Source organism: Castor canadensis, chromosome 1, assembly GCF_047511655.1.
Source record: "Castor canadensis chromosome 1, mCasCan1.hap1v2, whole genome shotgun sequence".
NCBI classification, from domain to species: domain Eukaryota; kingdom Metazoa; phylum Chordata; class Mammalia; order Rodentia; family Castoridae; genus Castor; species Castor canadensis.
The window spans coordinates 30,707,397-30,724,312 of NC_133386.1; the positions used below are offsets into that span (position 1 = coordinate 30,707,397).

The 16,916-nt window shown below is 39.9% G+C and overlaps 1 protein-coding gene and 3 non-coding genes across 4 annotated transcripts; all 4 read right to left on the reverse strand.

The window, feature by feature from the left end:
• Positions 1-3,166: 3,166 nt before the first annotated feature.
• Positions 3,167-5,743, reverse strand: Rps12 (ribosomal protein S12). The gene is made up of 6 exons (XM_020165404.2): positions 5,637-5,743; positions 5,467-5,517; positions 5,203-5,319; positions 4,093-4,195; positions 3,633-3,734; positions 3,167-3,251 (listed from the first exon to the last, which is right to left on the reverse strand). Exons 2-6 carry the CDS (start codon positions 5,478-5,480, stop codon positions 3,189-3,191), a joined length of 399 nt encoding a protein of 132 aa, XP_020020993.1. The 5' UTR covers positions 5,481-5,517; positions 5,637-5,743; the 3' UTR covers positions 3,167-3,188.
• Positions 3,362-3,492, reverse strand: LOC141416710 (small nucleolar RNA SNORA33). The gene has a single exon (XR_012441311.1). It is a non-coding gene; the product is annotated as a small nucleolar RNA SNORA33 (small nucleolar RNA).
• Positions 3,820-3,895, reverse strand: LOC141416755 (small nucleolar RNA SNORD100). The gene has a single exon (XR_012441348.1). It is a non-coding gene; the product is annotated as a small nucleolar RNA SNORD100 (small nucleolar RNA).
• LOC141416510 (small nucleolar RNA SNORD101) lies at positions 4,898-4,968 on the reverse strand. The gene has a single exon (XR_012441205.1). It is a non-coding gene; the product is annotated as a small nucleolar RNA SNORD101 (small nucleolar RNA).
• Positions 5,744-16,916: the final 11,173 nt, after the last annotated feature.

The following is a 16,916-nucleotide window of genomic DNA, read 5'->3' on the forward strand; positions in this document are numbered from 1 at the left end:
TATATAAATTCAGTCTTTATTCATTTAGCCATCCTGGGGATTAAACTCCAAGGCCTCATACATGATAGGCAAGTGCTGTACCTCTTGAGACATGCTCCTCAGCCCTTGTTTGTACTTTTTGTTTCTGAGTAGGGTATATTTTTTTGCCTGGGGCTGGCCTTGAACTCTTGATATTCCTGTCTCACACTTTAATAACTTGGATTAGATGTACACCACCATACCCTGCACTGAATTCATTCTTTTAAAGCATTTTTTATACAGTGCAATTTTACAAGTAAATTGGATCACAAAACACAAAATGTTTTAAAATTGTCTTAATGGTAGTTAAATTTAGCTCTAAGAATATACTGTACCATTATTTCTTCAGTTAAATGTTTTCAAGCTGGGTGCTGGTACCTCACATCTGTAATCCTAGCTACTCAGGAGGCAGAGATCAGGAGGATCTCCAGTCACCAGCAAATAGCTCTCGAGACCCTATCTTGAAAATACTCATCACAAAGAAGGGCTGGCAAAGTGGCTCATGCTGTAAGAGTGCCTGCTTGGCAAGCATGAGGCCATGAGTTCAAACCCCAGTGCCACCAAAAAAAAAAAAAAAAAATTTTTCAGGTATTGGTGACTCACACCCTGCAACCCTAGCTACCTGGAATAATATATGTTGCTAGGCAGACACTTGAGTCATGCCTCCAGCCCAAGACATGCTAGAAAGAAAAATAGCCCAGAGCCCTGTGGCTCATGCCTGTAAATCCTAGCTACTCAGGAGGCAGAGATCAGGACTGCATTTTGAAGCCAGCCCATACAAATAATTCGCAAGACCCTATCTTGAAAATAACCAACACAAAAAAGGGCTGTGGAGTGGCTCAGAAGGTACAGCACCTGCTTAACAAGTGTGAAACTAAGTTCAAATCCCAATACCACCAAAAACAAAATACAACCAACACCCACCTTTCCAGAAACAACTGTTAAAAAGTTAACACCCTAATGGAACCGTTCTTCTCCACTGACATGCACCCTTTATATCAATTCCTCTACCTTTTCTTTCATTAGCATATATTAAATTGTACAAGTCTCATTGTGAAATTTCCATACATGCATATGTACTTTGATCAAATATATCCCATTACTGTTTTTTTTTCAGAATGTTATCCTACTGAATGTTTTAATGCTGCTTTAAAAATACTCATGAGATCAGGATTGCAGCTTAAGGCCAGTCTCAGCAAAAAGTTCACAAACCCCATCATAACCAATAGCTGTGCTCGGTGGCATGTGCCTATCATACTGAACTACATGGCAGGGCTGAGATTGGGACTGTGGCTCCAGGCCAATGTGCATGAAGTTTATGGCACTATCCCAGTGAAAAAAGCTGGGCATGGTGGTACACACCCATCATCCCAGCAATGGCAGGAAGCTTAAAGTACGATCATGATGTGGGGATGAACAAAGAAATCCTGTCTCTAAAACAGCAAGAGTAGGGAGGTGGAGACACAGGCCAAGTGGTACAGTGCCTGCCTATCAAGTACAAAGTCCTGAGTTCAACCTTCAATACTGCCAAAAAGAAAAAATTTCTAATATCCTTCTATAGTCTCCAATTCCATAGCACCAAATCCCAGTGATATATTCTATTTAATTGTTCTCCTTCAACCAACACAAGAATTTCTAGCATCTGTGACGCATGTAACTATTCCTTTTATTGGCCTAATAATCTGTCCTTTTAACTAAAATAATTACCGCTTTACCATTTTTCTCTTTTTATCATCAAGAAACTTAAAAGTTAACTCACAGGTCAGCAAGACCACAAGACCACTAGGGTCCTTCATGCTTCAGTTTGGTTATCTTTAAAAAAAAAACCTAAGGCTGAAAAAGAAAAAAGCACTTCCGTCTCTTCTGACACTTTTCCTTCCCAAAGCCAAGGCACTATGAAAGCCAAATTAGGAATCCGGTGAAGACCAGTGAACATGAAGCAAAAGAAAACTTTGTCATCCAACATGACAGTTTAGGAAACTGTCCAGTCAATGTAGGTGATGAATCCTTAGGTGAATTCTTAAGTAGCTCATCACCCAATTTAAGTTTCAACTTCAGCCTCTAAGGACCACTCCACCCCCACAGCATGTACATGGCACCAACAGTGACTACTTCACCCAACAGGTTCTCTATAGTGAAAATGGTAGAGCCTTCATGCCTCTCTCCTGGGCACCTCCCTACCCCATGCTGCCTCTTGCTGAAACTCCCAATTGGAAGCTCATTCTTTTAGCATGTACTTTGAGCTTTCTGAAACTGCCTGGCTGGGAGGAAAATGCCCTATCTCATTTATCAATCCATCAGTTCATTGTCAGCCTATGATGATGAAAGCTGTGGCCTTGTCTCTCCAGTGGGGGTCTTCCTTCTCTGAGTTATCACATACCTTAAGCCTAAGTCTATGTTTAAAAAAGTACACTCCGCTGAAAACAAGACAAAAAAATCAAGTTCCGTTTCAGTAAGACTAACAAATATTACCCATTTTCTATTCCCTCAACAAATTGCAGCTGTTTTGCAAGTTCTCCATGTCCTAATTCCTTTTCTAAAGCATTCCCAAGTGGCTCATCAAAACCTAACAAAATCAAGACCAAGCAAAATAAGCTAACAATGAAAATCAAATGGGGGTCAGGGGTCTCTCAAAGCCAATAGACATGAACTCATGGATCTCATTATCCATGTATAAAACTGCTAGATTAGCCATCAGTCTCAGGAAACACAATGTGAAATCCTGAACAAGACTCTGAGCACATGCTCAGAGTACCATTATCCAATAAAAACCATGCATATCTCACACAGAATGAATTACCATGCACTTCTATTACAACCTGCTATTCATCCTTGTGACTAGCCCAGCTTTTGCCAGTTATTGTCCCACCATGGGATTCTAGTGTAACACCCACTCCCAACTTTGACCTATTTCTCTGGTCTTTTGTCTAAGATATTCTGTGATAAAGTCCCATTCCTAAATAATCTTATCACCAAGTCTATTTCTGCCTAAGCTATTCATGTTTTCAATGTCCCCTAACTACTTTTTGGTTGAACAAGCTTTTACCTGGAAACCCAAGACCTAGTCACCTTTTTATGATTACCTTTATCCTTCACCAACAGGAGACAATATTTCACTGGCCCAAATAATAAGGCAGACACAAAGAAAATGAGTCAAAAATTTTATTTGCTTATTTCTTGCATTTGAAGTACTCTTCTATGACATCCTTGGCCTGAGACTCTTTGCCATAGTCCTTGAACAAAAGGTACATAAATTTCTTATTAACATTTTGAAGTTTCACTAAGTTCTTAATTTTAATAATTAAAATCAAACATTTTATGAAACATCCCCAACATTAAAATTTGTTGTAGCCATTTTCAGGGACCTTAATGACCATGACTGTCCTTAAGGCTCGTATCATGGCATTACTATTGCCAGCTTTTTCTAAATTTCTGCACAAACACATTCAGGTAAGCAGATTAACAGACTGGCTTTTAAATCACAACTTTTCTTTTTTGAAGTACAGAAAACGTCTTTAAGTTTATTCAGAACTGTTTTTTTTTTCTCTTAAAAACTCAAACTTATTTCAGCCCTAGGTAATATACATGGTTAGCCAGCACAACAGACGACTTACCTTAACCACCACACAACTGCAACCAACCACTTTACGGGGTTTTCCCTCTCGATCTATTTTGCAGAGGCCTACCCATTCCCCTAGTTTCTTGTTGTCATCAACCTACAGAAGCAATTTCAAAATCAAAAACAAAATGTTTTATCAGTAAACATTCATGCTACAGATAATAAATTAAACTCCTAAGATGGCTGTAGTCAGAAGGGTGACATGGCAGTTTCCTCATGGCAGTTCAGTAGAGGGAGCCAGTTGTCATCATATACAGCACTAACATAAAAATTAGCATTTAGTCTGAAGTGATTTTATAATTAAACTTTAACATAAACAATGTTAAACCTATGTAATGCATATGCCTCAAAAAAGCATTGAACCTGAGAATGCAAAATAATGCTTGTGTGTAACATCAGGTTCACCTGACTCTTAAGCAGTCCAATTATCACTAAAGCAAATCAGGTGAACTTACCTTAATGAGGTTAATTTGGTGCTCAGCACAAAGGGCCTCTACCAACTTGACATACATGGGCTCATTACAGTTGGATGCAAGCACACAAAGATGGGCTTGGCGCCTGAAATGCAAAATCCCACCAATATTAAGCTTTAACTTTCAGGTGTGTATCCACTACTCTTCCACTGAGAGCTATCTTTTCATAGGCTACACTGGCAAAATTTAATAAGCACAACACTCAACACAGAATAAACATGCACAAAACTGCTTTCAGTCTGGTAAATTCTGCCACAGAATATATGCATCTAATCCATCTACAAAATACTGACACCAATCTTCAGTAGATCATTCCCAAAAGTGGCAAGTCCATACAGAAAAAGGAAATTATGACGTGGAACTTATGCCAGTAACCCTTGACATAGTGTTATATGGCACTGCCAAATATTCATGCCAGCTCATGCTGACCACTCAACAAGAGTGCTGCTTCCCCTGGATCTAACTGGCCATTTCACAGCACAGTGAGGTGAATGGACAAATTTACCTATCTTGGAAAACTTCACAATGTATTCAAGTTCAGTTCAGATAGTTAAGTTCAAGTATGTGGTTTTGCCAAACATAATCAGCCCTAAGAACATTAGAATTAAAACAATCGAACATTTCCAAGCATTCGAAATTCAGCTAAGTTCCCAAAGCTGTAACTACAGAATTCATTTCGAAATTCAGATGTTTCTGCAACAACCAACCTTATTTAACCCGATAAACATTTAACTGATTTGTTAATTGAAATGAGGTTCTCCCTGTATACTCCGTTGTGATACTACAGGTTTGTCAGACTGTTATGTTTCACTCATGAGGAGTGAAGGGGTATCCGACAATGAAAGTCATCATTCAAACACTGTAGTCTTAATTCGTTTAAGAACCAACTGCTCATCACCATTCCACACAGCAACTCACACTTAGTTAAGTGGGCTATACGGATCTGAGTTCTGGTACCTTTTCCTAGGTTTCCTGTTGAACGGATGCCATTCAGAACTTTTGTGCTAACACCAAGAACTTCACGCTTTCTTCCCTTGGCTGCAGTTTTGTTCCGGCTGCAACAACCCACAGTATTGAGACTGATACACGTACTTGTCTAAAGCTTTGGCAGCTTCGCGAATTCCACGTGCTAGGCCATCGTGGATGAGAGCGGTCTTCAACACCTCTTGTAAAGCAGTATTAACGTCCATAACACCTCCAGCAGCAATGCTGAAACGCAACAAGGCGGAACCATCAGTCAAGACGCTCGCAACAATGAAGCCCTCCCGGAGGCGTTAGCAACAAGTGCGCTTCCAGGCCTGCGGCCCCAGCTCCACCCCTGCGGCACCGCACCCCAACCCTGGCCCATGGGCTCACCCTTCCTCGGCCATGGCGGTGGATTACGGGTGGAGCCGAATTTTGAACGCACTAAAAAAGCAAAAACAAACAACCTAAGCACAAGTTTACAGCCAGATAGTCATCATCCTTCCGAAGCCACCAACCACGCGCCACAACCACCACGTTCGCATTCGCCACAGTCAACTCACCCCGAGTCTCCGCCTCCGCGCGACTCGGCGGCGGCTGGAAAAGAGGCCACACGCGCCCGCATGACGGTATTTAAAGGCTTTGCCGGGCTGCTCTGCGCATGTGCACTCTTCCCCAAGATAGAGGTGGCTCTCGCGGTGCCGGGTCTCTGGAGTTCCTGTTTCCGGTTTGAGGCAGGGCTAAAGCAAGCCTCCGTCGTCTCGGGGTAGTCGGGTTTTGGCGCGCGTAACAGGCATGACACGGGCAGCCTCACGACGCCCTTCTTAGCTTGGGGGCGTGGCCTGAAGAGGACCTGAGACTGCCTTCTACGGAGCGCGAGAAGAGTCAAAAGTGCTTGTCCCGCGCGGTTTCTAGTGTCATCGACTTTCTGGCTTCCTTACAACAGCAGTTTTAACCCTTTCCCATCGTAACTTCCTGTTAGCAGCCACTCATTAGATTGAACTTTCCTGAGTGTCCGTGAATGTGTCGCTACTTCGCTCTAGACTATGTGTTAGTAGTAAAGTAGCTCTTCCAGCCAGGCGGTCAGTTCCGGGTTGTAAGTGTAGTCTGTGCTCAAGGAACCGTTTTGTTTAGAACGCTGGACTGCCGAGTTCGTCGTCCCACCCAAATGGAGATCCACCCGATGCATCTGTGTGCCGGACACGGAGAAACTTGAGAAATCCGTCATTATCCCCTGCTGGGTGTGGCAGGGATGAAAATCAAAAACCTCAAATCTCCGATTTTTTCCCCCGAAAGAAAGATGTTTGATTTGGAAGGGATTGGCCATTGCTCCGCCCCACTTCCAAAGCAAATCCACGAAACGGTTTAAGATTACCAATACTGCCGGGTTTTTTCCTTTGTTTTAACTTTCCCTCCTGACAAGTCCACTAGCCAATGCGCAATTATTAAGCGCTTCCTGTGGCCAACCCTGTGCACACGGTGACAAAACTGAAAATGGCCAACGTGGTAAAGAGTGCCAGGGGAGTGTGTGGACGAACTTCAGTCTTAGCTCTTCAGATGCGTTGAGTTTCATGTTGAGCCTGCTTCTCTCCGTCTGTAACTCAACTGTTTATTGAGCTTTTGTTTTAAAAATAAGCCTCTGATATTCTTGTCGATCTGCGTTTTTGAGGGGGGATTAAGATTTGAGCCAAAGATTAGAATGCCTAAAATGTCGTAGGGGTGACATAGGAGGTCAGGGACTGGGTTAACTTGATAGGTGACTGGCGGCATTTGAAAGAGGCTTCAGCGAAGGGCTTCCAAAAGGAACATGGGAGGAGAGGAGAATATTCTGAAAGGAAGAGCAGGGCAAAGCCCTGTAAACCTCTGGCAATTAAGTTACCTTAAAATTTACCCAGAGTTGAGACTAAGGCGCCTGCCTCAAGCGGTAGAGCACCTGCCTAGCAAGTGTAGGGCCCTGAGTTCCACCCCCAGGACCTGCAAAACAAACAAAAATGTATAATTGAGAAAGAAAGTGGTAGGCAGCACTGTTCTCAGTATTTAATAGTTAATAAAAGTTAATGTGATAAAACAGATTTCTTCAATAAATTCTTACGGAAGTAGAAAGTAGACAATTTGTTAAAAACATAGGAAAGATAAATGGGAGAAATAATCATCCCCAAATAATGTATTTATGTGAAGAAAAGTGGTTAAGTCCTTTTAGCTTAGTGCCTTCTACTGCTGTTTCCAACATAGATCAACCAATTCAGAACTTGATTTCTCTCTTCTGGCAGCTCCTTATCTGTTCTGTTGACCTAACTGTGGACCGCTGCCCTAATGCAGCACCTCAATAAATGCCTTTTCTACCAGCTAAAAACCTTCCTCCTCAAAAATGGACCTACTTTTTTGTTTTTGAAAGTAGTAGTTATATAATCAGTTCTAAGGACACACTTGTGTTGTGAGAATGCTTTAGTACAGATTCTCCTAATTCATTCTTTAAAGCTTAGCCCCTTTCGATTTTAGATATTGATAAAGGTAGAAAAAATATAAGTAGAGGTTACTGGCTACTCATTCTTATACAAGCACATAATATTTACATAAAATTGTACATATAAAAAATAAGTGGGCTGGGATGTAGCATGCTTGAGGCTTTGGGTTTCAGCGAAGGGCTTCCAAAAGGAACGTGGGAAGAGAGGAGAGTATTCTAAAAGGAAGAGCAAGGTAAAAGCCTACAAGCCTCTGGCAATTAAGTTGCCTTAAAACTTACCTAGAGTTGAGACTAAGGGGTGTGGCTTAAGTGGTAGAGCACCTGCCCAACGCTGGAAAAAAGAAGAATTTGACAGTTTTTGTTAGTAACAATAATGATGATAGTAGGTCATTTTGTTTAGTATTTTCTATATGCCAGGTTATGTGCTAAATTCTTATCATGTATTTTCCCCCTTGATTGTCATAGAGACCTTATATGGTAATGCCAATATTAGCTCTCTTTATTAGTAGAAAACCAAGGCACAGAGAGTTGCCCAAGGTCAAATAGCTAATAAATGTGAAGCTGGTCTTTCACTCCAGTGGACTTCAAAGCCTATGCCTCTGGCCCCTCAGCCATTTGAATTGTGGCCCAAATGTGGGAGGAAGATCACTGAGAATTCAAGGATGACTCTTTACCTCTCAACTTTGGCAATAATAAAACTGGTTCTATCTCCCTTCACTAAAAATTCGAATAGGTGGATGGAGAAAGAGAATATTGTAGTTAGACAAAAAAAAAAAAAGAGAGAGACTGCAGTTGGATTTCTGAATCATCTAACGGTAGATGTTGCATTGTTTGCTAGGGCTGCCATAACAAGGAACAAAAACTTAGAAAAACAGAAATTTACGCCAAGTTCAGTGACATACTTTGGAGGCTGAGGCAAGAGATGGTGTGTTCGAGGCCAGCCTGGGCTATGTAGTGAGACGTTGTCTCAAAACCAAACAACACAGAGATGATGTCATCTCAGTTTTGAAGGCCAGAAATCTGAAGTTCTGGTTGGCTTCTTCTGAGGCTGAGGGAGATGTAGTATGTTGGAATTAATAGCCCTCTATTGCCAAAAGCAGACACACAAGAGTCAGGGCAATCTCGACAGGGCAATTTCTCTTGATCAAGAGGGTGCAAGCATGTGCTCACTTCAGCTAAGCAAACACACAAGCACAAAATGGCTGGCAGTGGCTCCTCCTTATATCCCTGCTGCAGTTGTACCTGCCCCTCACCTGGGATTTGTCCAGATCAAAGGTTCGCAATCTCCCTTGATTGGCTAAAAGGCTTGGGGGATGGGTTAGGGCATGCAGTTTTTCGGTCAATGGAGTCGTACAGGAATCCGGAAGAAGAGGCAAGGACCCTTTAAATATACAAGTCACCTAAGATGGTGACCTGAGGAATTTTTAAGTAATCTAAGAGAGTAACAAATACTTTGATAGAAAAGATCATTTTTCTTACATGGTACATGCCTCTTAGCGGTTCATTCCACCTCTAATAGACGTTATCTTAATTACATCTACCACAATCTCATTCCAAATATAGTCCTTTTTTTGTACAGTGTTTGAACTCAGGGCCTTGCACTTACTAAGCAAGTGCTCTACCACTTGAGCCATGTCCCCACGCCCCCAGACCTTTTTGCTTTAGTTTATTTTTCAGGTAGGGTCTCTTATCTTTTGCCCCAGGTCAGCCTCAGTCTGCCAGCATCTCAATCCTCCTACATCTGCCTCCTGTGTAACTGGGATTACAAGTCTGCACCATAAAAGTTTTATTCTGAGGTGCTGAGGGTTAGGAGTTCAATATGAATTTTGAGGGAACACATTCCAATTTACAGGCCAAAGAAGGAGGAGCTGTAGAGCAGATTAAGTGATAGAAAGGATCTTTGATTTGAACTGCAAAACAGAAGAGAGAACTGGGGGGAGAGGTTGGACCAAGGCACATAAAAAATTTTCTATCTTGGACTGGTCAGGCTCAGCTAAAATGAATTAAAATTCCAGCTCACTTTGTAGCCTTTGGTAATCAGTCACATTTCAGTAAAATGGTGATAATGCTATAGAATTGCATGAAGATTAAATGAGATGGTTGTTTAATGTGCTTTCCACCGTATCTGTGAACCTACTTACTTTATAAAGCACTTCATAGGAAAATACACGGAAAGGTTTTTAAATATTACCTTTCTCCTGTCCTAAAGAAGCAGGTAGGTCAATGTCATACCTAAAGAAAAGCCATGTTGACAACTATCGTAAATTAACATCTATTGTGAGTTAGTTAGAGGCATCTCATCTGAAAACTTAAAATGTCCCTACTTTGGGGGCTTGGGTGTTTTGAAACTAAATACATGTACAATGTATGGAAATGAGGTTTTTTTTTTTTAAATAATATTAGTAAAAAGGTGAAAAATGGTGGTGAAAGCCTGTAATGCCAGCACTTGAGAAGTGGAGGCAGGAGGGTTATAAAGTCAAGGCTAGCCCAGGCTGCACAGCAAGACCCTTGCTCTAGAAAGAAAGAGAGAGGGAGGGAGGGAAGGAAGGAAGAAAGGAAAAAAGGAAGACAGGAAGCAAAAAGAGAAAGAAAGAGAAAGGAAAGAAAGAAAAATAAATAACAAAAATATTGTCCTGTAGCAGCTCAGGAGCACAAGTCTGACCTTCATTTGTTATGGCACGTACTACAGGCTCACATATACTGAGTAAAAATTAGTTACACATGAAAAATTTGGATAGAATCCCTTTATAGCAAAGGAAGAATCAAAGAAGAAAGAGAAGTCGATAAGAGAGAAAATAAGAAAGTGGATGGATGAATAAGAGTGGAATAGATGAATAAAAGCCACTGGTAGTCATGTAGCTTGTAAAGCTAATGTGTTAAGTCTTTAATTGTAAAACCCAGTTTATTAAGGAAATAAGGCTTGTAGGCAAGAACAGGACTAGATAATCAATATAGCCAAGTATGGAGGCTATGCTGATAGCTTATGTATTTTGTATAATTTTCATAAGTTTTACTGATACAACCTAAAAAATTCAGATGCACTTTCCCAAGAATGACATGTGTTTGGGAATAGCACAGTCAGGGGATAGCAGAGCACTGCTATGACAGCGAGCATGTCACAGTGAACTGTGGCTACAGTAAGGAGACTGAGGTGAGGGGAAGACTGTAAAGACAAGGAGGATTACACCAAACATTTTGAAGCCATCATCCTTGGCTACAATGATTAATAACAAGAATGATGCCAGTCTGAGGCTGAATAACAGTTGCTGGGCAGGCCTTGTAGAATTATTTTTTATATAAGGTTCCATTGGCCTCTGTGTAAGTGTGTGGTCTGACAGTCTGTTATGATATTTACTATCAGCCAATCAAGTTGTAAGAACCTTTTTTCATAACCTCCTGTATTTATTTTTTATGTTTTGTTCTGGTTGACATAAACAACTATTTTGATTCTGACAATTTTCACCCTACATTCATATATACTAAGTACATTTCTTCTTCCACTTGTTCTTGTTGCTACAGATGCTACCCAGAACTGTTTTGGGTGCTGTAACTGCTCACTACAGGGCTGAATCAGTTTCTAGGAACTAAACATACTATGGAAGGTAATGAGAGATAATAAAATCATTAGGAGCCAATAACATAATAATTTATAACTGAAATAGAAAGAAGCCAATAGAGCAAACCCTAAATTAACATTAAATTTATTCCCTTGGGATACAAGTAGGGTTTGAGTGTGTGGGACTCCTGCCCCAATGCTACTCCCTAAAGAGTAGCTCTATATCTGTATGACATTTCTTTCAAAAATAAGTTCCAATGCTCTAAAATGTGTTTGATAAATAGAAACTCATTTAGAGGAAGCCAGTATCACCACTTAACTTTGAAACTGGAACTACATTGCTCACACACACAAAAAAAGTCCTAGTTATAACTAGCAATAACCCGAAAAATGAATGTAAAGGGTAAGCTGGTGAGTCAGAGCTTTTAAATATAGATTCTTCTACCTACTATTTTCTGACTCTGTAGCCATACTTAAAACACTCCCAGTATCTGGGCCGCAAGTATTTCATCAGCAAAATGAAGTGAGGAATTGAATGAGTTGCCCTTAGTCACTCTTTTGGTTTGAATAGTCTGTGTCATTATTTTTAAACAATTTTAAAACATTATTTTTAACAATTTACTGTTAGTAAATGCTGAACATCTATACTGTTTTCTGGTTTCCCTTGACTTCAGCCACCTGACACTGAGTTGTCATTGATGCTAGCTTTGCTTCTGTGTCACCAGCTTACAGATCTCTTTGTTTATAAATGGCAGTTTTTGCTTTTTAAATCTAAGACACGTAACTATACTCATTGTGGAAAATGTGGATAATATTTTATTACTTATAATTCTTTCCATGTATCAGAATGAACTATGACTAACAGAAACAAAAAATGAATTTATTGAGCACTGGATGGCTTAGGAAAGTTTTCCTGAGCAGTCAGGTCTGAGTAATGACAAACATAGGGTCATTCCAGGGCTCCTGTTACAGGAGCTCATTATTATCTATCTATCTGAGGATTTTTCACCCAATCTATCATGATTTTTAATGAAATACAGCAAACATTAATTACTAGAATGTTCTGTGAGAATAACTCTTTTGCAGATGACAAATGTAAACTGAAAATACTAAAAACATCTCCAAAATCCTATGTATAAACTCTGCTTAAATTTCTGGCTGCCTCCTGAACTACATATTCACAGAAGAGACATAACAATCATTCACATATATGTAATAAGAACTTCAAAAATTGATAAAATTAAATGATATAGTAAATAAATATGTAAAAAGTACATTCTGATCAGCTTGGATTTATCTCAAGAATGCAAGGTTATATTAACATGAGAAAATTGATGGGTTGGAGGCATGGCTTAAGCTGTAGAGTACCTAGCAAGTAGAAAGCTCTGAGTTCAAAAGTTCAAACCCCAGTACCACAAAAAAAAAAAAGGAAATTAATGGTGTAATTTGCCATATTAACAAAATAAAGGCTAAAAGCATTTATGATAAATGCAAAAGTACTATTTGATAAAATTCAATTTAATTTATGTTAAAATTCCTCAACACATTAGGAACAGAAGGGAGCTTCCTTAATCTGATCAAAAGTACATATAGAAAACCTATACATAGTGTTGTATTCATGGTGAAATCCACCCAAGATTGGGAACAAAGTGACGATCACCATTCTCAACTCATTTATTCAACATTTTGTTGGTCATAATAATCAGCATAATAAAGTGAAAGAAAAAATATGTTTCAGAAAAGAAATAAAGCTATTTACATATAAGAAAATCTAAAAGAATCTATAAAACAGCTACTAGAATTAATGAGGAAACTTAACAAGATTGCAGGATGTAGGAATAATGTAAAAATTCATTTACTTTTACATACACCAGCAAATGATTGAAGGTTTTTTTCTTTTGACAGTACTGGGGTTTGAACTGAGGGCCTTGAGCTTGCTAAGCAGGTGCTCTACCACTTGAGCCACACCACCAGTCCTATAATGATTACAAATTTAAATATAGAAAATGCTATTTTAATAGATTCTAAAACTAAGATATTTAGGAATGGATTTCATGCAGGGCATGTAATACCACCTCAATTAAAACTGCAGATCATTACTGGAAGAAATTAAAGTCTTCTTAAATAGATGTATCATGACCATGGGTTAAAAGACACAATAGTCATTAATGCTTCCCAAATTGATCTTTCTACAAAGCCAAAAAAAATACAATAATAATCTTGCTAGTTTTTTGAGGGAGAAATTGAGAATTGATGTTGATATTTCTATGGAAATTCTGAGGACTGAGAATATTCAAACTGTTCTGGAAAAAGAACAAAGTTGGAGAATTTCTTGCTTGATTTGTGATGCAAGCGAGGGGAAGATGTTTGCATCACTACTTGCTGTAAGGAGTGATGAAGGAGAGATGATGTAGGGTAAGGGTCTTGTATCTGGGTCCTGCTGTGTTGGCAGCACATGCTGGGAACATGTATCTGGCAGTGAAATGGCATGTGTAACTAGGCCACTTGGGTAGTGATTTTAGGTATTTAGCCTTAAAGTAGAATGCATTATCCTTCCATTCTATTATGTGCTACCTAATCTGGGATAAATTCATTTTCTGCTTAAATAAGCCAAAGTTATTTCTTTTATCAGCAATAGGAAACCTGTCTGATACAAATCCTAAGAAGAAAAATAAAGAGCAGTAAAGTGACAAAGGATGGCTGGAGCTGTATTTTGGATGAGACAGTAAGAATGGGACTGTAGACTTGGCTCTAGTGCTATCGGGTGCCTGCTTGACATGCTAAAGGTGCCTGAGTTCAAACCCCAAACTCAATTAAAAAAAAAAAGGATAAGAAGGAATTTCTCTGATGAGGTGACATTTGAATAGAGACCAATTATTCCATTTTAGTTTGTAAAGGAAAAATGTTCCATACATTTTTCTGTGTATATATGTCTAAATAAGTTTACAAAATTAAAAATAGATTATTATAGTGGACTGGTGATGACTTGAAAAAATAAGTCCATTTATTAAGTCCTAGAATCTATAAATATTACCATCTTTGGGTGAGGAAGAGTCTGAGTGGAAGTGATTAAATTAGGGATCTTAAGATGAGATCAACCTGATTATCCGGATAGACCCTAACTACTCTCAAAGTATGTCCACAAGATCGTTACAAAGAAAGTATCCACTCAGAAGAGAGGAGGCAAAGTGGTCACAAAGCCAGAATTTGGAATAATATTGGCACAAAAAGAACCCTAGCAGTCACTGGACACTGAAAAAGCAAGAAAGTCTCTTTCCTAGAACCTAGAGAGGGAGTATGATCTTGCTGAGATCTTTTGGCCCAGTGAAACTGAGGTTGAACATCTGAGTATAGGACAGTGATCTTTTTTTTTTTTAATTACAAAGTTTGACCTGGTGTGATGGCATGCACCTGTAATCCAAGAGGCAGAGAAAGGAGCATGGCAGACTAAGGTTGGCCCTGGGCAAAAAGCATGAAACCCTATCTGAGAAATAAGCTAAAGCAAAATGGGCTTAGGGGTAGGGCTCAAATGGTAGAGTGCACAAGGCCCTGAGTTCAACACAAACAAACAAAAAGTATGAAAGCAGTATTCATTCAGTAGAAATTGTACTTTGAATTTTGAATGTGGATCTCTTCTGGGGCTAGTGATAGGCAACATGACCCTCCTTTGAGCTGTGAGGTATCAACATTGAGCTGTAGCTCCCAGTCCCCATCACTAGAGGAAACAACTGACTGGTTGATACCCTACAGTGCACTGTGTGACTAAGCTGTGATGTTCAGTTTGTTAGGTGTATTCAAATCTGTTTTTGAATTGTGATGTTTTCAACCTGTGGTTGGTTTATTGGAATGTAGTGTAGCAAGAAAGGAGAGGCTAGAAAAGAAACAAGACAGGCTGGTGTTCTGAGAAGGAAATGGAGGGAGGGGATGGCAAAGCAGAGAGATAAAACTTAAAGAATTGGAACATGAAGGTCACACAGCACTGGGAAATGAAATAACCAATGAAGTCACATGCAGCCATATGTGGGTTGAACTTTGCTTTTTGCTTCTGTAATCTGCTTGCAAGGGTATATAAGGTGAGACCCCTCCCTTTGTTCTCCGGGCTCAGCCTTTGGACACGAGTCCGCTGGGTCTGTGCTGGCACAATAAACGTTGCTTTCTGCTAATCTGCCTCAGAGACTCCTATCTCAGTTCATAATTTCCCGCAACAGTAGCGTCATAAATCCAGGAGCATCTGATTTTAACACTGAATATCTAGAGAGAGAACAGAGAGGCAGAAATTAGAAATGGAGAGGACAGGAATTTATACACGTATATCACAGTACTTTTATGTAAATTAAAAGTAGATGGGCACACAAAAACAAAAGTGATATGAAATAAGAATATACTTTTAGGGCTAGTGGCATGACCTAGCAAGTGCATGGCCCTGAGTTCAAACCCCAGTACTGCTCCCCTCCCCCCAAAAAATGCTTTTTATGAAAACACATTTAAACAAAAAGATTTGCATTAAGCATGCAGGAATGATTATTAATGAAGGAGAGGAATGGGAATGGGCATAGAGGGAAATAGATGTCCACAGAAATGAAAAATTCAGTTAAAGATTGCCAAGATAAAGCTGGGAAGCTTCCTAAGTAATAGAGAAAAAGAAGAAAAGTACAACTGAAAAAGAACCATAAGTTAGAAGACCAGTTTGGGTGACCCAAAATCTGCAATGAAGACCAGTCCAGAAAGTGAGCAAAAAAGAAATGTAAATCACCAATGAAAAAATTCAAGGAAAATCTTCTGCATTTTGAAGTTAGATTGGAGAGAGAACACAGAGCAAGCTGAGATCCGGGATACTGGCAGGGTTAGATCATGAAGACTGGGTGAGGCCAGTTTGCTGAACCTTTGTCCACCTGGGATCTTTTTTTTTTTCCCCCTTCCATGCTGGGCATTGAACCCAGGGCTTCCACTTGAGTGCAATCACTTGAGAATTTTTACCTAACCTTCAAGAACAAAGATTAACAACTTCCTCCAGAAGCCATCCGGAATTCATTGTACCAAAGTACGCAATCCTTTCAATATGTTTCTATTTGTGGGATCCACGGCTTTATAAAGTTCTAACTAGCATCTTATCTGCTCGAAGGAGGTGTGCTACTTGAGGCACAGGCCGGATGAGTTTCATACTGCTTTAAATTCACAATGCCTGTCCCAAGGTGGTAACTTATTAGTTTCACCTTGACTCTGAATCAAGACGTCTCCAAACTTCAGCCCTTCCCAAAAAGTAAACAAGACAAGTGAAACCTAGTTTCGTGCCAAAAATATTGTGTGAGAGTAAAGTAGCAGCCGCGTACTTCGCACATGCTCACAGATCCTCCACAAGATAAGCACTGATATGTCAGTGGTACAGATGGAGAGTTGGACTTGGTCACCCAAAGTCACACAGCAAGTACATCCCGGATTGAAACCCAGGCATCTGCCTTCAGAGATCGTGCTAACCACTCCATCATGCTCCCGTCAAAGTTCATGTTCATATTTGCAAACATTTTTGTCCTGCTGCCACACATGGGTTACTTTGTTTCCAGTTTACTCGTGTCTGGCTCCAGTGATTACAAACAGGATCTCATTTGCACGCCGACAAATAAAAGATTCGGTATGAGCCTAATTTTCTAGTTCCCTTTTTTGTCATTGGAGGAAGTCCGACTATATATTAAATATAGACTTGTCTTTTTTTCTTCTTCATATGAAATGAAAAAGGACAGCATAAATTATAGCAGTTGAGGCCATGGAGGCCAATAGAATGAAATAAAAGGGCCGGCTCCGCCCCGCCCCGCCCCGCCCCCGGCT

What these genes read in the sequence shown, in the direction of transcription:
- Rps12 (XM_020165404.2), bottom strand. An exon ending in GCTGCCAAAGCTTTAGACAA is followed by an intron (nt 4,196 to 5,202) that starts GTACGTGTATCA and finishes TTTGCATTTCAG; the next exon opens with GCGCCAAGCCCATCTTTGTG. An exon ending in GCAGTTGTGTGGTGGTTAAG is followed by an intron (nt 3,252 to 3,632) that starts GTAAGTCGTCTG and finishes CTTTTGTTCAAG; the next exon opens with GACTATGGCAAAGAGTCTCA.